The sequence below is a fragment of the Anser cygnoides genome, chromosome 1 (assembly GCF_040182565.1).
Source record: "Anser cygnoides isolate HZ-2024a breed goose chromosome 1, Taihu_goose_T2T_genome, whole genome shotgun sequence".
Lineage (NCBI taxonomy): Eukaryota > Metazoa > Chordata > Aves > Anseriformes > Anatidae > Anser > Anser cygnoides.
Window position 1 is genome coordinate 140,794,214 of NC_089873.1, and position 18,903 is coordinate 140,813,116.

General features: G+C 43.2%; 2 protein-coding genes and 1 long non-coding RNA gene across 8 annotated transcripts in view; 1 reads left to right on the forward strand and 2 right to left on the reverse strand.

Moving 5' to 3' along the window:
* Nucleotides 1–9,026, reverse strand: part of GABRG3 (gamma-aminobutyric acid type A receptor subunit gamma3) — a 345,355-nt gene extending 336,329 nt beyond the window's left edge. Inside the window, exons 1-2 of the mRNA XM_013180809.3 lie at nucleotides 8,654–9,026; nucleotides 5,785–5,933 (exon numbers count right to left, since the gene is read on the reverse strand). Coding sequence (XP_013036263.1) covers nucleotides 5,785–5,933; nucleotides 8,654–8,706 — 202 coding nt within the window. The 5' untranslated portion in view covers nucleotides 8,707–9,026. The remainder of the gene's footprint in view (nucleotides 1–5,784; nucleotides 5,934–8,653) is intronic.
* LOC136786993 (uncharacterized) lies at nucleotides 8,242–10,352 on the forward strand. 2 transcript variants are annotated; one of them, XR_010826655.1, is made up of 3 exons: nucleotides 8,242–8,727; nucleotides 9,519–9,690; nucleotides 10,055–10,352. It is a non-coding gene; the product is annotated as an uncharacterized lncRNA (long non-coding RNA). The 2 variants fall into 2 exon arrangements; XR_010826654.1 differs by lacking the exon at nucleotides 8,242–8,727 and adding an exon at nucleotides 9,206–9,436.
* A 5,400-nt stretch (nucleotides 10,353–15,752) lies between these two features.
* GABRA5 (gamma-aminobutyric acid type A receptor subunit alpha5) overlaps nucleotides 15,753–18,903 on the reverse strand; it is a 57,745-nt gene continuing 54,594 nt past the window's right edge. For 4 of the 5 annotated variants that reach the window (XM_048050522.2, XM_048050520.2, XM_048050521.2 and 1 more), the window contains 2 exons: nucleotides 18,218–18,429; nucleotides 15,753–17,294 (listed from right to left, as the gene is read on the reverse strand). In XM_048050522.2, coding sequence (XP_047906479.1) covers nucleotides 16,992–17,294; nucleotides 18,218–18,429 — 515 coding nt within the window. In that variant the 3' untranslated portion in view covers nucleotides 15,753–16,991. The remainder of the gene's footprint in view (nucleotides 17,295–18,217; nucleotides 18,430–18,903) is intronic. The other variant, XM_048050523.2, reaches the window with a different exon arrangement.

An 18,903-nucleotide genomic window follows, 5' to 3' on the forward strand; every position in this document is an offset into this window, starting at 1 on the left:
TACTCTGGTCTTGACAAATTTGGCTAACAGTTACAAAGATACTTTAGGAGCAAAGAAAAACAGCTTGACTCTCCATACAGCTAGAATCTGTGGAGTCAGAAGACAAAAAGGCATTAAATTAGGTTTATGTGGGTGGGCATAAATATAAATACGTAAGCACACACTTTAAAGTGAATTTATTTGAGCTTGTAAATAGACAATAAATACAGGGGACCAAGAGAGGCTACAGGGATGACATAAAGGATCCCAGAAGAATCTTAGCTATTGCAGTTTTATCAAAAAAGGAAGGAAAAGCAGGCATTAGCAGTCAAACTGCCACAGAACACAAGTTGATGATGCTATCTTCAACACGTGCAGTTCAGAGCTTTCTCTGACAGAATGGTACATTTGAAAAAACAAAGATGCAAACATGCAATACAAATCATCCTACTGCTCTTTTCTACCTTTTAGTGAATAATACCATTAAAATCAGTATTATTCATAGTTGTTTTGTCTCTCCCATAATGTTCTTGCCTCAGGTCTGACTTGATGTAAGTAACTCTGAGGCGCAAGAAGTTCTGTCTTGTAACTTTATATTCCTTGACTTGGGTTTTTATATATATATATATATTTTTTTTTTTATCTGCATTGCTAACACTTATGATCATACTCTACTTTCAATTGCCCTGGGTAGTTTGAGTACACTCAAGTGTAGACCCCTCTAGTTGACTTTTTTCTTACCAGTGTTATTTTGCCTCAGTCTCTGAAATAAAGGCTAATTGAAAGTATTAAACTTTCCCTGGCAGAGCATAAATAACTGCAAAGATCGTTGCAGCAGCCTGAAATGCAGGGGAAATAACATCTATGCTGTTGGGCTTTTTTAGGCTTTTTTTTTTTATTATTTAAATGCTAAACCAGAAATTTATCAGTTCCTAACTCCACTTGCTTGCATTAGGAACACCATGGGGAAAGGTAATGGACAGCAGTTCTGGCTGTTTATACCTGGCAAGCATCTGTAACTCCATGTTCTAGTCCTGTTGTGTTCTGGGAGAGGTATTTCAGGAGCTGGGAAAAAGCGCAGGTAATTGCAGGAAGGCTGGAGAGCACTTGGTCGGACTGCAGGGTGTGTTTAAGAATACCCTTTGCACTGAAGTTAGAATGCTGAGGTAACTGCTTGCTAAAGATGCTTAGGGAATGATTGTGTTCTCTACAAAGTACTGAAGAAGTAAAGTGTTTTCTTCCACAGTAGCAGGTTGATATTAAAAGGGAAACTCAGAGTTCAGCTCAGCTTATGAATTAACGTTAATATTACTACTGCCTTGTCATGGCTCAAATTTTGCACATTAGTTATTGCTTCTTAGCAAACAAGATGAAATAAAATATTCTTCCTGAGGTAAGCAAACTAGCTACCAAAAGTCAGTTCTTGAGACATAATGCTCTTCATGCTCAGAATGAATACTGTGTCCCAAGACTGGTTTAGGGCAAGGTTTTTTTCCTCCCCCTACTAATGTCACAATTCCAAAAACTCTCACATACTAACCTTTTTAATGGGCTAGGTGAGTTTCAAAACAAAAGAAAAAAAAATCACTATTATCTCCCACTTATAAAGCTCACTCAGGGAATGTGATGACCCACCTTGTAAATTGGTGAAACATTTACTTTGGAGAAACACACAGTTACAATTTTTTTTTATCATATTTAAAGTAATTTAAATTCCATATGAAAAGTAAGTGCTAAACAATGTAGTGTAATAAAGATAGCTTTTATTTTCTAGGACTCTGTTGTGCACTAAGCTGTCCTTTATGAAAGGTGAGAAGGAAGGCTTCATTAAAGTAAACTGACTTGAAGTTCATTTTGCTTTGCCATAGGCTATTTAATTTGCTTATGGTTTGAGTTTTCTTAAAAATAAAGAAAACACAGAACTTAAATTTTGAATCAATTAATCAAAAACAGAGCAATGGCAAAAGCTGGTATATTAATAAAATAGACTGAGATTTTTCTAGATGTAATCATCATCATTATACTCTGTGGTTTGTTGATTTGTCTATTATTTCTGTTCTTATTTTATTTGATAAAAAGAGAGTAAAATTTCAAGGCCAGAACGTGTGTCCTACTAAATGGCAGGACTTAATCCAGTGTGATGTCAGGAAAAAAAAAAAATCACACTCTTAGAAAATTTTGTATATCCTGTGAATAGGTCTTCATTTTGAAGGACTCTTAAACTAACTCTGGAGTACCTGCCTAAGGAAGAAAATTTAAGACCTTCACAGTTCAGAGTGCATTTACTCGTTACCTGGGACTGGTTCCTTTCAGATCATGCAACAGAGGCATGATTCTCAGCCCTATAATACCTGGTAAAAATGGCTAGAAATGATGCTAAGATGCTTTGTCTCCATAAAACACTTCTTTAATCAGTACACTAGCATAAGCTCTTCAGTGTGAGGTGCTTTTCTCTTTTTTTTTTTTTTTTTTTTCCCCAATTCCAAGAGACACATATGTTCTGTTGTATACTGGAAAACCACCAGATGTTATCATTAAAATGAAAACCTTCACAGGTTTAGATAGTTACGGAGACAAGAAGTCTACCAAGTGCGTGGCCACGGAATGCAGTCAGACATGTCCCTGCTGGTAAAACACTAACTTTTTTTCTGAAGTCTGAAGGCTCCTTTTACCTACATATGTTCAAGGCGTCAGATTTCTGATACCCTTCACAGCGTAACTACTCTGCCTGATCCTTGTGCTGTTCAATTCCTCCTTTAAAAACCTGGCTTGGAAACTTGAACGTGATGCATGTACTGCCCAGCACCACACCAGCTGAACACAGATCTGATCACGTGTTCTGACCAACATTCAATTACATAAAAACCAAGGCCAAACATAAGGGAGGATAAGAAACAAAACAAAACAAAACAAACAGCACTGCCAAAAAGAAAAGCACAAGCCCTGGCCTGGTATCTTAGCATTGACCTATAGACTCTTTACAGCAGTTTAGGTAGGCTGGGTGGGATAGGGGGAAGGAGAGTGGCTGAGGGTCTGTTTACAAGAGTCCACTCACTGACTAATATACTCCTGGCCTGGAGGTGATGTGATTACTGAATTACTTGGTGCCCACAGTGTGGCAAGTGGGCACTCACAGTATGCCTGTACAGTGCCAGGAAGTACCTGGACATACCTGAGTTAATCAAAATGTCAGTTTCCCTAGGAAGGATAAAAGAACACAGAAAAACCACCGCCTGAGCCAGCATGCACTCTCATTTGTCATATTCTCCTTCTCCCCATGGCCTTTGGTTTGCAAAAGCATGTTCCCAAGAAACTTAAAAAGTCCAGTTGTAAACTTTGAAAGTCCAAAGAAGTCAGTAAGTACTAGGCTTTTTCGACTACATTCAGAAAGAAGATAATTTCTTAAGGAGCACTGCTGAAGTTACCCACTGTTAGAAACAGTAGTTTCGTAATAGAGATTGGAAAAATGAGTGTAGAGCAATGTGGCATGAAATGGTGAATCTCCTTTACCCTGTAGAACAACTGATTTGCTTATAGGCAGCATTGCACAAATTTAAGGCCATAATGAGTAGCTGACTACATGTTAGTCCTGGATTTAATCCTCAATGCCTTTCATAGGCTGCACTTCCGCTTGATCCTGAAGATTACTTCTCTCTTCCTCCACTCGTTAATTCCATGTTTTTTATGAAGTCCAAAACAGGCATTCTCTTTTCCTGTATTCTATGTTATCTAGTCTACTACTTTTTTTTTTTTTTTTTCCCCCTAATGCTTTTACTGATAACATACTAACACTGGGACCTTCAGGGTAGGGATACAGTTCTGTGGCCAAGACAGGTCGACCATCTCATTAGGAGGATAACCTTCTCCCAGATGGAAAGGAAGACGTGCCAGTATGTGAGCAACCACCTGGCAATTCAGGGAAGTAAGATATAATGTCTGATCCTCTACCATTCTCCCCTGGTGTTCTCCTTGACAAATGCTTAGTCTCCTCAGCTTCAAAATGGTAACGTTATTTATCTGCATCAAAGGTAGGTGAGGAGGGAAGAGGGACCAGGGAAGGAAGCGCGGAGGTGAAGTAACTTCTCCAGCATCTGAACAACACTCAGCGCAAGTTCTGATTCCTATCAGTGAGAAAAATGGCTTAAGACTGAGATGCTTAATGGAAATAGATAGATGTAGTCAAGAACTGTAAAGTATTTCTTTGGTACTATATACGAAGAGCTATGTAATTTAACTCCTTTCTCTAAAACAGGATTTATGAAAGTTTATAGAGAGACAAAAGGAATTACTTTGGTAACAATGATTTTCCAGTGCTGTAGGCTATGTCTGACCTCTATAATTTTACGGCAACTGACATGGGGACTTTGAGTGATTACTTTGCCCCACATTGGCATAACATAATTTACTCTGACTGAAGTCAGTGATATGAGGACACAGTGTGCAAAGTAAAATAAAAAAAAATTGTCTGAGAATGTCTTCCAGATGTTGATATGGGTGGGGGAACTGTATTAAAGCTCTTTTCCACCAGATATTAAAGATCAGCTGAATCCAATATGACAAACTAAGTAGAAGGAGAGAAAAATGTCACTCCATCATAGAAGCAGAGACATCTATCAAATATGATCTTAGTAAATACTACAGAAAAACAAAGTAGTATCTATGAAAAAAAAATAAAGCACCCTTCTTTCATAGCATGGCATAGTGTTGTTTTTTTGTGTTTGTTTTTATTTTTCCCCCTCTGGAATTGTTGTATTAACATGTAGCTGTGAGACACAAATAATTCTAACGGGAAATACCCACAGATGGCTCTTACTTACATCTAAACTTACCCAAAGGGATGACCTAGTAAGTACATCGACACATATGCTATCACAAAATAGCGGTCTGTTATAATCAGCGGTAGGAGTTCTCTCTTTAAACATTTTTGCAAAAATTTAGCAACAGCAAATTATATTAGGTAGCTGTTTCCAGCTTCCTCTGTTCCCAGTTTATTTTGAACTACATGCAAGGTGCAGTAAATGTAAATGATAAGTTATCTCTGATTTCTGTCACACAAGCTGGACAGCAGTTGTGCTACAGCCATTCTGATCTAAGGTTGTGAACAAGACATAACCATAAATGGTAAAAAATATTGGCTTGAAATAAACACCCTTATTATAAAAATTTAAAAGAAATTTAAAAAGAAAATAGCTCAAAATGGTTATATGTTATACACAGGTAACTACTAGCTTGTATCTAAATGTATTCCTATATGTATGAGTACTGCCCATGAGACACTTCATTCTATCAGATTTTGCTGGAGATAAGGTGTTTGCTGGTTTGGGGGAGAAAACATCTGTTTACACAAGAAAGTCCTAGTGCCTTCTTCTCAGCACCAAGGAATGTAACTTTTGCGATCACACTTTAGAGGCAGTAGATGCACACTCTTCTCTTGCTGTGTCCTACTTTTTGATTTTAATATACCATTTTTTTTGATTACTCCTCAGAGCCTGTGGCTTGAGTTTTCCATATGCACATACTGGATGACAAAAGAGCTAAGTTTGTTCACAAGCCTGCCAAAGACCTAGAGATAGCCTTTCCATCTCTTTGTACAAACTATACATACAAAATAGAGTTTAGCATGCCAAATTACCTTCACATCTTCCCATGAGAATTAGTATTTAGAGAAAGCTCACTTGGATATGAATTTGAGCCAAAGACACTTAATCTCCACTCTCCCAAACGTGTACGCTAACCAAAATGCAACATAATGCCTTTTCTGTGTCCGTAGATACTTTTCCTCCCTGTGCAGAAAGGAGTACTTACTTCCAATATCTGGCCGTAGCTTTTTGTCATACTCTCTCAACAGCTTGTTTAGTATGAGAGTCACATCTGTGTCCTGTGTTTTTGGAGCTAAAACCCATTTTTGGTTGGTTGTTCCGTCTTCATATTCGTCTTCTTCAACCTTTCTGGAACTGCAATAACAGATCAAATAAATAGATATTATTTTACATAACTAAACCAGATTTTACATAACTAAAAAAAATCAGAATTTGCATTCTGAGTAAATCTGCAAAGTCTTTTTAAGAAGTTCTAGATTTCTCCCTTGGCTTCGTCTATCTACCCAGTCTTAAGCTGATTTTACAACAGGATGTTCCCATTAAAATTGGCTGAGTATCTGAGGATGGGTCAAAAGTAAGACTCATTTAGAAGTTGTCTTCCGCCAGTCTCTCAAATAAGTAATTATCTGTGAGTTAATACAGCTATCAGAATAGTATTTAACATCCTATATTTTAACCAACCTATCCCAACTGCATAGTTACCCAATACATTTACAATACACTCTTACTAAGAGCAAACAACTGCAGTATTTTATGAATCCATCAAGACAACTGATCCATCTCTTGCACAAAGGCTAATAAGAGTATTAAAAATTCAGACCTTTTAATACTTCCTGATCATTTTATCTTATTAATAAATTATTATATTCTCAGTGCCTGAATCTCAGAGTTTAATGTATTACAAGGCTTAGAATTAAAAGCTTGCTCCTTGAATATAAGATGGATTATCACAAGCACACAAATACGTTTCATAAATTAATTGGAATTTCAGAGTCTCCCTATGGTTTCCATGACATTTTTAAAAAACAGCTCTACACCAGGAGTTATGACTCTTTCTTTCCTTCACAGGTGGATTATTTTTATTTTAAGAGAATGGTAATGCAAATGTGGTGAAACTACAGTTGCCCAGGAATCACAGCTAGAGCTACTTTCACACGCAACTAATTTCATTTGTGCAGCTTTTTGTGCACGTACAGTAAAATGTTGATTTGAAGATGTATCCTTTGGTATCTTAGAAACCAAATCTGTTTGATCTCTCTCGCTGGAGAAAATCCATTACAGTTAAACTGAGATGAAGTTATCGGGAGAAAAGGTAACCTCAGTGGCAGAACCCACGGCAGTAATCATCTATTGCTTGGACCTGCAATTGCCCTGGCAATGCGCTATCATTTTGCATATTAGCCACGAATTGCTTGATATGACCTCACAAATTGCAGGTGGTCTGGGTACAATTAATTAATTATTTTTGAAATCTAGCCCCTAAGGATCTTGTACTGAGAGAGCTCGTATAACCAAGTTCCAGAAGTACATAACACTTGGGGAAATGTTTGAATAGATGAGGGTTACTTCTCTGTTAGTGAGTTGTATTTTTTGTAACTTGATCTTTTTTGTTAGAATTCTCCCAATGAGTATTTAAAAACCCTAAGAGGACCCTTTGTTTTTAATTTTCTCCCTCAGGTTCACAACAAGCCATATGTTTTAATATTGCAGTTCTGGGACCATTCTCAAAGGAGGCACCATCTCCAAGCACACACAGTTGATATTCCACAGCTGAAACACTGCAGTGGTGCTGAATTGCTGATAGGAAAGGAGCACACGATCATATGTCTTTTTCTGCTGCACTCACCACAACTTTACTGTAGACATTCAGACTGCGTGTGGAAACAAGAACCGAGTTCATGTAGGATCATGATTCCCATTTCAGGGAGCAGCTTCTTTATAACCAGTTGCTAGTACAACTCTAGGCACTAACAGAGCTCTTAAATCCCCTCAAACTAGCAGCTTGTTTCCTAGAAAGCACCTCCAAGTGATGTAAATCCCTACCTACCTCCCAGATTAAGACAGGGGGTGGGAGAGGTTTCACAGTGAATCAGACCAACACATTAGATAGACATTTTTCAAGGTGTTTTGTTCTCCTCCTCAAGAGTTTCACTTCTGTTGCTCGCCTCTGCGCAATTAGGCTCTTGGAAGGCACCTGAGGTTGCTGTTTCCACTGTAGCCTTACTATGGGCTGCCAATTTCCCAGCATATTCCTGCTGTCCACAGGGATGATGTTGGGCCATTCCCAAAGGGGGAGGAAGAAGGGCTGCACACCTTCCCCAAACTCCTCCTCAGGGGCCACCAGTTTTGACCCAGTAAGGAGACAGAGGAAGCAGCAAGCAACCCACCAAGCAGAAAGGCTTTTCCCCAAGAGGCTGTAGGGGAAAGGGCTTATTTCATGGGACAAGCGTGCCCAGGACCTGCGCTAGGGGCTGCCGCGAAGCAGCCTCGGGTTCCTGTGAGGACTTGGGAAGGACAGAGACATGGGAAGGGAAGGGAAGGGAAGGGAAGGGAAGGGAAGGGGGAAGGGAAGGGAAGGGAAGGGAAGGGAAGGGAAGGGAAGGGAAGGGAAGGGAAGGGAAGGGAAGGGAAGGGGGAAGGGAAGGGAAGGGAAGGGAAGGGAAGGGAAGGGAAGGGAAGGGAAGCCCGTCCCCAGGCCCCTCTCCGGCCTCGGGGTGCCGGGGCGGCCGGCAGCGCCCAGGGCCCCTGGGGGCCGTTTTGCCCCGCGGGGCTCATGTCGGCCGGCCGGGGGCGAGGCGGGCAAGGGCAGCCCCGGGCGGCCTGAGGCGAGCCCGGGCCCCGGCAGCCGCAGGCGGGGTAAAACTTTCTGCCGGGCCGGCTCGGGGGGAGCCCTCTCCGGCCACCTCCGCCGGCGTTTGGGAGGGAAGCCCCGGGACGGCGGCAGATGGGAGAGCCCGGTGTCCGCATCGGGCGGCGAGCGCCCGGCAAACTCCGGAGAGCCGCCCTCGCAAGCCCCGGCGCGGGGAGGAGAGGAGACGGAAGGGTGGGGAGGCGAAAAGGGAGCGGGGACTTACCGGGCGTGAAACACCGAGAGGAGGAAGAAGACGGCGAGGAGCTTAGCGGGCATGGTCCGGGCAGAGCTGGCCAGGTAAGGGGTACAGCAGGACCAAGGAGAGGCTGCGGGAGGCTCGCATGCGAACGGCGGCGAGGCGAAGCTCTGAGTCTCCCCTCCCGTATCTCCGCAGCTTTATACCCTGAAGAAAAATACCCCCGTTCACACTGCTCCGGGAAGGGAGGGGGAGTGAAAAAAAAAAGGGGGGGGGGGGCAAAGTGGGCTGGGGAGGGGGGGAAATCCCCGTCGGAGAGCCCCTGCCGGGGCCAGAAGCAGAGCGGGGTCTCGGCGCTGTGCGCGAGCTGCGGCGCTCCCCGCCCGCAGCCGTCGGGAGCAGCGGGGCCGCCCCTCCCGCTCCCCGCCGTGCCCCCCCGGCTGCCGAGCTCCGGCCCCGCCGGGGAAGGGGCGCTCCTCGCCTCCCCGCTCCTCCCCACGCACTCACACACCTCCCTTCCCTTCCCTTCCCTTCCCTTCCCTTCCCTTCCCTTCCCTTCCCTTCCCTTCCCTTCCCTTCCCTTCCCTTCCCTTCCCTTCCCTTCCCTTCCCTTCCCTTCCCCTCCCCGCCGCGCAGAGCCCAACAGGTACCCCCCGCACCTTCCTCCCCTCCTTCCTCCTCCTCCTCCTCCTCCCCGCTGTTCGGGGGTGCCGGGTGGTGTGCCGCTGTGCCTAGCTGCTTGCTGCATCGCTACAGGCATCTATATGCGTGCCTACGGCCGTATAGATCTATAAGGCAGAATGTATACATGTATGTATATATGCGACAGACCGGGCTGCGTGGCTTTATGAGGGGCATCGGTGGGATAAATGAGGGTGTTTTTTTTCTGCAGCAAAGTGTGTGCAGGGCAAAAAGAGTTTGGGTCTGGACATCGCGTGTCTTTCTGCTCCGCTAAGGTGCGATTTTTGGCGACTCCGGGTGTCTTTTCAGCAGGCGTCAGGGTGATAAAGAAAATCCCCCTTTGCTCTCAGGATCGGAAATGACAGAATTTCACTTACGCTGTGGTAAGCTGGAAACAAAAAAGCCTTGCTAAGGTACTGCGAGCGATCGTTTCACTGCGATAAGAAAGCCCAGACGCATGCATCTCTACCTCCTCCTCCGTTAGACATTACTTCCAAGTTCTGGGGGAGTCGTTTTTAATTAGGACATTGCATTAAGAAAAAAAAAAAAAAAAAGTTCCGACGGAAGATGCATTCCTGCTTCTAGCCCAGCTTCCACGCCTAGAAGAGCTGCCCAGAAAGCGCTTGCTGTTCCCCAAGTTATTTAGTGAAGGAACGAGCGAGCTTAGGGAAAATCCGCTGCGAGCCGGCCAATTCATTCACAGCCGTGGAGCACTTTCCCTTTTATTTATTTGTTTATTTTTTCCAGCCTAAACTTCTCCTCGCTACATCATACAGCGGTCCTTCGGGGTTGACCCCGGCTACTGGCCACAAGACGAGCGCCGCTCGCCACCGCCGGCGGAGCAGCGGCCGCGGGGGCCCCTGGCGGCGGCGGGGAGAAGCGCGGCGGGTGCTGGGAGGGCTCCCGGTGGGCACCCACCGAGCCCCGGCCGGGGGCTGGGTGGGGTTGCCCCGGTGGAGCCGCCCCCGGGGGGATGGCAGCGAGCCCCTGGCCTCGGGCTGGGCTCCCGGAGTCGGTGATCATCGCCACCTCCTCGCCAGGGCGCGAGGAAAAAAAAAGAAAAAAAAAGGAAAAAAAAATAACTAATAAAAAAAGAAGCTAAAGAAGCTTGAGATTCTTTTTCTCCTGGCCTCGGTGGGCTGTGTTGATGCCCAAGGAGTGCTTTAGCTCCGCCATCCGTTATACCTCGGGCCTGTGACATTTCTACTTCTCCCTTTTCACTCATGCTCACATCCTTTGCTCTTTAAAGCTCCCCCTGCCTTTGCTGAGGCTTTTCAAGTTGTGTATTCAGGTAAGGATTATGATTATCCAGCACATGTTTTAATAAAAGAACGTTTTATTACCCACTGTAACGACAGGAAAATGTGTATGCTTTCCAGCACAATAAAGTGGATCCATATTTTAATTTACATTTCATTGCATCTTCACAGAAGCAACTACTACTTTTTCCACCTGAGGGATACCAAAGGCTAAAGCCTTTGCAGCACTTGTTGTCACTGGGGGGATCTAAGGGTCTCAGGAAGCTGCCATGAAGGAAACTAATACACGTAATAAGGGGGGAAATGCAGAGGGAAGATAAAGGTCCCGCAAAGCAAGTGGCCCACTTGTGAGAACTGGGTGCCCCCTTCCAGCCCCGAGCACTTCCCTGCTGCTAGGCACCTCAGCTTTTCTGTGACTGCGTATTGAAGGCAAGCCCTCACCGGTGGCTCTTGCAGCTCCCCAGCCACCCACGAGCAGCTCAGGAGACTGGGGCTGCTTAGAGGTGTTTTGGGGTGCCGGTGACACCAGCCTGCAGTGAGTGGCCAGCTGAGCCCAGGTCTCCCAAGGCCAAGCCAGCTAAGAGTGGCTGCAGCTCCACATTTTTTTACCATATGTGTGACAAGTTATTCAGTATTTTTCATCCTGTGTGCAGTACATCATTTTGTTCCCCACCTGTAAATGTAACCCATCACTGTCCAGCGTGTTGCAATCTATCAGTTTTCCCCTGAAACTCTCAACATTTGTCTAACTGAAATAAATGACTTGGTATCTTCAATCAACGTTTTGCTTTTCATTTTGTTTTTAGCCAGTGCCATTTTAAACAGCAACTTTTAAGACATGATGATTGTGAGAAGTGATAATTGCTTTTGAGGATGGCAATGAAAAGGCAAGTAATGCAGTACAGAATGGGGCACTTACACTTTAGTCTAAATAAGTGGCAATTCAAGGGAGATCCTTCAGATGTCCTTTGGGCTTCATAAACTATAACCTCTATTCTTTCTTTCCCATAACTGAAGGAATGTCCATAACAAAATAGTGAAAGATGCAAAGGTGGTAAGGTGAGGATGTCAACTGAGCCACTGTAGCCATTCCATGGCCATTTTTAAATGTTTGTAGTGAAATAAAAACATACAAAAAGCTAGAAAGAATTAGAGCAAATTGATCAAGCACTGCTTTAGAATAATTTAGGTTTCTCTGAACATTTCAGTGTCAGTTCCAATCTGAGGAGCAAGGGCATTAGGGGAAATATATCCTTATTACGAAGAACATTATCTCCAGATTTAAAAAACAAATAGCTGTTCAAGTGCTGCATTCATCTTGCCTGCATAAGCTGAATAACAAAGCAGCTTCATTCAGTTTTCTTGAAAGTTTAATTTATATGTTAAAGAAGATTTTTTGAAAGGCAAGATTATTTCATAAAATCATTCCTTTCTTACTTTTGTGCAAATTCATTTAGTCATTCCACAGAGAGCACATTCCGTTTACAAAAAAGCAGAACGCAATTCAAGGTAGCAGAACAGGGTTAAGCTTTTGAAATACATTGTTGCCTAAATTCATCCTGGAGTAAGCTGGCACAGCTCGAATATCAGAAATAAAAACCTTTTCCATTGCATTTGATTTGTTCTTTCATTCTTAATGGGCGCAACTGAGGAAATTTGGCAGTAGAACTGCACGCACTTAACTCTCCAGTGCTGAATTGTTGTAAGCAATCACTTTTCAACAATTTTTCGTGAAAGAATACAGGCAAAACCCAATGACGAGCCATCCCTACTCATTAGCCTCTTTGGCCGTGATCAGGCTGTGAAGGAGATGCGCCCCGCAGGGCACCATCTCCGCCATGCTGGGGGTACCAGCACAGCTCCCCCGCTCCCAAGGGACTGAGCACCATCCAGGGGAAGCCCAAGGAGGCTGATGTGCTTCCAGCTACCGCCCAAGCCTGCAGCAGGATGGGCCAAGGTGTTTTCTTGGAGCCAAGATCTGGGAAATGCTCCCATCTCCCACAGTTCAGATGCCATCGGTGAGTAATGGTCTCCCACACAGACTGTTCCGCTGCTCACAGCGAGTTTATTTAAATTGTTAAGTGTTGTGTGGCGTGAGGCAGTGGCATTTACATATTCCAGCCTGGAATCAATCGGCTCGTTGAAGCATCTCCCGAACCATGGGGCAACACCTACTATTCAGGCAGCAGCTCATGCTGGGAGGTCGTTTGTTCTTCTTTTGTCGTTTCAGCTCTGAGCAAGGATGAGGAATGTGTGGGATCATCTGAGAAATGAAAGACAGGCAGCTTCTTCAGGAATTTTCAACATGATTTAGCAAATCCACGGTAACAGATCAAACCCTAACCACTATTTACTGCCTTTACCTTCAAACACAGAAAGCAATAGTCAACATAACTGGAAATGATATTTATCACTGGAAGTGATAAAACGTCTCTGGTATCATATACCTTTAGCAGGTAATTAATTGTTGGTTCTTCTACACATCAGGTAAATTTCAATACATTGTCTATTAAAATAAAGCAAATGGCCTGATCCTGTAGCTCCTGTTTGCAGGTAGTTCTCTATTCAGGGAAGACGAGAGTTCATACATGTAAAATTGGATTCAGAGCTCCTGGCACTGAGTCCAGCAATGGAGACCAGAAAGTGAGGCTGAGACATTCAGGGTAAGTCAGGCTTGATCCTGAGCGAATACAGCAAACATGAAAAAGCCTCCAAGGCAGACAGAATGGCTCTGGAGAAGGTGCTTTAAAGACAGTTTTGACTTTCTCATTCATGTAGGGGAAAGCTTCACATTGAAAGCTTTTTGTAGGAGTTAGAGAACAGTAAAAAGCAACTTCTTGTGATTCATTCCTGTTCTGGGATTTGTGAGTATTTAGATATCCTTTTACCGCACGTGGTATCTTCTGGAGGTTCACAGGTTGCTCATACTTTTCAACCATGCAGTAAATACAGCCTCTGTAGAAGCATGCTGCTGCCACTGCCACAAGTACCGTGTGGCCTAAGGGTCTGAGCAGGTATTGCTGTGCTCCAGCCTTCTCTTGCAGGAGGATGTACACTGAGGAGCTGTATGGGGTTGGTACAAAGGTCTGCCTAGGGCAGTATCCTTTCTATGAAAGTGGCCAGAAGGAGAGGTTTATTGAGAAGAGGCACTGAGCATGTGTATATGATATTCCTCCCAAGTACTCCTCTAGCCTCTTGCAAGCAGCATCTCAGGAAGACAACACAGTTTCTGTCCATTTAGAGAATTGTACAGCAACAGTCCCACACTCCAGATTGGACTTGAACCCACAGTACCCAGCTTTGGTCAGTGGCTATCCCGTTAATTCCTTAATCTTTCTCTGCTCAATAACAGTTTTTGTTTTAAAACCCTACAACTACCTCATCTTCTTGTTTGGAGAGGGTGGGAAACAATACAACAAAATAACCCAAAACTAAAACAAACAAACAGAAACAACAAACAAAATAATAATAATAATAATAATAATAATACCACAAAACCCACCACCTTGTTTTTGTCACTTGAATGTTTGCTATCTGAGGGAAAGAAGTATTAAATAACACTCTTACCATCCAAAATAAAACAAATAAACAAACTAAAAGCCTCTTATTGAACAGAATCCAGCTTGCCTTTTACGATTGCAGATGTTATCATAAATGACAATGTGTGATAAAAAATTTTTGAGAGCCTGTGCCACCTGTAGACTGCAATAATGATTGGGAAGAGAATTGAACTTAGAGATACTGGTGCATACCTGCCAAAAACTTGGTACTCAGTGTGTGTACATTCAGGGTCAAAAAAAGGCAAGTCTCCATGTGGACTACCTCCTAATTGATCCTTATCAGCCCACCCACCATCCTCAGACACCTGGCTGAGCAAGATTATTTTGGTGCACTATGTTGTGTTAGTGATGTCGTGAGAGTTGCATCTCATCTGTCACTCTGGTGAGACTGGAAGCAGTGAGCTGTGGGCCGATTCCTAGCAAGGAGCCTTGTCCATGGTCAAATGGTTACCAATGTCCACGGGCATGCACATCCCAGCTAGGAGCAATGGCTGTTTGCCTGTCCTGGCAGCACGTTGGGCTCTCCTCTCCTTCTCTGGATCTTCATGGAGCCTTGCCCCGAGCTCAGCTCTGCACTCGTTATACATTTCTGTGGACGTAGGCAGGGGCAGCAGAGGCTGCAACTGAGAGGGTCCGTCTTGCATATGCATAAAGATCTTCCCTCTGCCAGTTGCCAGGTGTTTTTAGCTGTTTTGGAGGTGCTCAGTGAGCAAATTGCTGTGGATGGCCAGTGCAACATGTATGCACGTTGCTGAGAAAACAGGAGGTCTCCCAGGCTCTCGCCTTTTTGTGGGAGTAACCTATGTGCAAGAAAAGAAATAGCCACGGGGATTTATGAAGCTCTGCTGTCCAAAAGGCTTTGCATTTTTTCACTACTTTTGATCCCCATAGGGCTGAATTAATTGCATCCAAATAACATCATCCCACTTTAAAAACAGAGAAAAGAAGAATGAGGATATGTGTGGCTGCTAAAAGACACATGGGAAGCAGACAAGAATACAGAGATCCAAACCCTCACCTTGCCTCAGGGCAACCCTGTAAGTAATAGACCGGCATGCCCCTCCCCGGCTCCTCCTTGCCAACTTTCAGGCAGCCGCTCAGCCACCTGGCTTCTCCCTGGCCCCTGGGAATCTGCAAACGTCCAATTCCACAGCATCAGGAAGGAAAAAAAAAAAAAAAAAAGCTGTGAAAAGGAATTCACTCATGAGGTTTTTTTCTCAGCAACGCTTAGGAATGAAGGGGAAGAAGAGACGACACATGAGAAGCCCAGACAGCTCCCCAGTCCTGGACTGGACCCTGACCTCCAAGTAAAGCAGAAACCCCACCCTTAAAAAGAGAAGAGCAGGAACATGCAAAAGGGATGTCTCAAGGAGGGCCCAGGCTCTTCTCTCTGTCCCAAACAGAATGTGGGGCTGATACTCCACTGCAAAATAGCACCTAATTCTTGAAACATCCCAGTTCAATGTCTTCACTCCATATGTACCTTTCTGGGCAACAGTGAGGATGTATCGTGCACACACATCTGCTTCATTGCATGCATGTATACTTTCCATATAATTCTTCTGGCTCCAGTGGTGATTTTTTTTTGGTCTCTAAAATGATAACCAGTATAAGAATGACATTTTGCAATCAAGTGTCGAATGCATTTTTTATTTAAACATTAAGATTAAATTACAAAAGCTTCTGGAACAAAGAAAGATGCCAAGGAGAAAAGAGCTGAAAACTCAGATTGCATTTTCTCATTCATTGTGAAAGCAAAACACATTGGCAGCAGCAAGGCGTTTTATAGAAAATTTTCAGATGGACAGTACAAAGACCTTTCTGTCAATATTGTCACTGAAATACCTTGCTGTCATGAAGCACTTTTTTTTTTTTTTTCTGATCACACTTCTTAGTGTTGTCTGATTGGCTTTCACTGTGGGAAACAAGTAATAATTATTTCAGGATTACTGTAATTCTTTACTGTTTATCTCTGCTAATATAACACACAATCTTGTCGGGAAAACGTCCAAACATTAGCTGCTTTACCTTAATAAAAATGTCTACTGCCATTGTCAAAAGTTTTATTTGCACAAATATGTTCCTAATCTATGTTAATTTCATGCAATATATCTCTAATTTTTGGAATAGATACTGAGGACCATTCGAGAAAATTCCCTTGGAATGCAAAACCCAATTTTATTTTTTTAAGGGCAAGATTCCACCACCTTTATTTACACAAGTAGCATCTTGCTCTCCATGTTACTCCACTGCAAGCTAGAGGCTCAAGCAGTGAAAATCAGCATAGCCCCATTAGGATTTACCACCTTGTATTAACTTCTATTAATGAAAATCGGGCCGAGCAGTTTTATCTGTGGAGTAATGCGCTACCTATAACCAGTAAAGGTGCTCAAACATAGCCCTACAGTTAATAATTTGGCACATTTACAACTGGCATTACTCACAGTAACCTATCAGATGACAATAGTGGAGCTCTTCTGTAAAATAGAGGTTAAGCCTACATTTGTATGACTGTACATCTGAAGTATAAAAACCACGATATGTAGTACACGTGAACAGTTAAAAAATATAACTTACTTTATTTGTAAACTATCAATGCAAGATACTCAGCAGCAAAGAAGCCATGTTCAATGTCTTCTGATCTTTTATCAAGATCTGTTGCTGTAAGTAATATAATCGTCTCCAAAACATCTGAGGTTACATGTAGAAACAATCAAGGCAATATTATTTGTACATATTATTAAACATGCAAAAAACTTCCTGAAGAATATTGCCCAAATGTAGAAAGTTGTCTGGATCTCAAATTTTCCTTGGTAGCATCTGCTTTGTAAGTATGGCTCACGTGTGGATTTAGAGTCCTTCAGTTTATTTTGGAGAATTGGCACCTTTAATGACAGGCTCTCTATTCAAATATGTGGCCCAGTAGACTAAGTTAAAAGTTCCGAATAGCACAGGAAAAATTATCCGGGACATTTTGTCAATCTTACTGATGCTGTTGTAAGTCTTTTTGCTTTCGGCAGGCTTTTCTTCTGTGGACTTTGCTGGAGCAGAAGCCGTATTTGAGATGACAGATGGGGCTGAGTCCTTTGGCATGTTTGGGGCGGGGGTCATCTTCCCAGTGCTGTAAGTATTTGTTGATTTATTTCCCAGCAATTGGCGCTCTTTTTTCTGCAGTACAAAGACCAAAACATTAGACCACAGAAATAGAAAGTGGAAACAGGTTCTCAAGATACCAAACCCCAAACCTAAGCGGTTTAATCAATCACGCTAACAAACTCCCAGGGGGGCTATTCTGACTTTGACTCCCAAACAGCTGTTTCTGCCTCCATGTTATAGCTCTTACTCAGCCTAAAATTTCCCTGATGTCAGAGGTAATGAAGCAAGGCCGTCTGGACCCAGATCCCAGGGGGCATGTACGATAGCAGCTTCACCTGTCAGGGTGAAGCAGCCCTGCAGCTGGAGATGCTGCCGCCCCGATGCCGGCCTTGCCCTCCTGGCTGAAGGCAGCAGTGCAGTGAAGGGCTCGCTGTCTCTGCTAGCTCCCCTCCTGGCACTGCTCTGGCAGGATGCCTGCCAACGCAGACTTACTCCAGGACGTCATTCACTAAGAGTCAGTCCTATTCCAAAATGTTCCTTTTGGCTTGAAACTCAAGGTTGTGTTTTCACGGAATGCTCTTTTGCCTCAGTATATCAAAGTTATTGTGGTGGGACCGTGACCCATGGAGCTCAACGTGAGCCTTGCCATTTATTTGGGAAAGCACACAGAGTCCTCCACAGAGGTAGCTGTCACTGCATATGACCTCATAACTGATTATCACAAATTTGGTCACTACATGTCACACGCACTCAATGCCCTATATTTTTTGGAAAACAGTTCACTTCATATAGATGGCAGAGACTGACAGTCTACCTCTCTGAACAGAAGTAGGCATATTTCCTTGCAAATATTCCTCTATAGGAAGGTGAGAGTATATCACAAATTAACTAAACACCTTCTTCACAGAGAAGATGAAAATCCTGCATTCATTCATATGAGCTACGCAGAGTTAGTGCTTTTTATTCTAGGTATTTAAAACATGTAAGGTAAGCACCTTGATTTTAGCAGCTTCCTGGGCTTTTTTGCCATCCCATGCCCAACTCCTCTTGGTGAAATAGTTGACTGTTGCAAATTCAATCAATGCAGAAAATACAAAGGCATAGCAGACGGCTATAAACCAGTCCATTGCAGTAGCATAGGCCACTTTTGGCAAAGAGTTGCGGGCACTGATACTTAAGGTGGTCATGGTGAGGACTGTTGTTACTCCTGTAAAGGAGGAAAAAAAAAAAAATAGAGGCAGCGATCAGCTTGGTAGCCCTTATGAAATTCCTAATAAGTTATGAGTGGGCCCCAATTCAGCATGATAGCTAGGAAGGTCATATGAAGTAAATCAGTATTTGCAAAGTTTGGTCTGAAAGCATGAGATACTTTGCTGACCAAGAAAAAATAAAAGCCTCTGCCCTCAGGCATTAACTTCTCTGGTGTTCAGGTTCTCTCTAGTTACAATGTACTTAAATATATGATTTTAAGGGTAATACAAGTCCAACCGTTGCAGAAACCAAAATCCCACTGGTATTTTATCCTTGTACATTGATGCATGTTACATATAGGGTGTCCCTTGTCAATTGGTAACATCATATAATCAGTGATCAACCTGTTCAGCAATAACTGTCATAATAAAGTGCGATTATTGCTTTTTTTTTTTTTTTCTCACATGGAGATTTTATCATTGAAATTGCT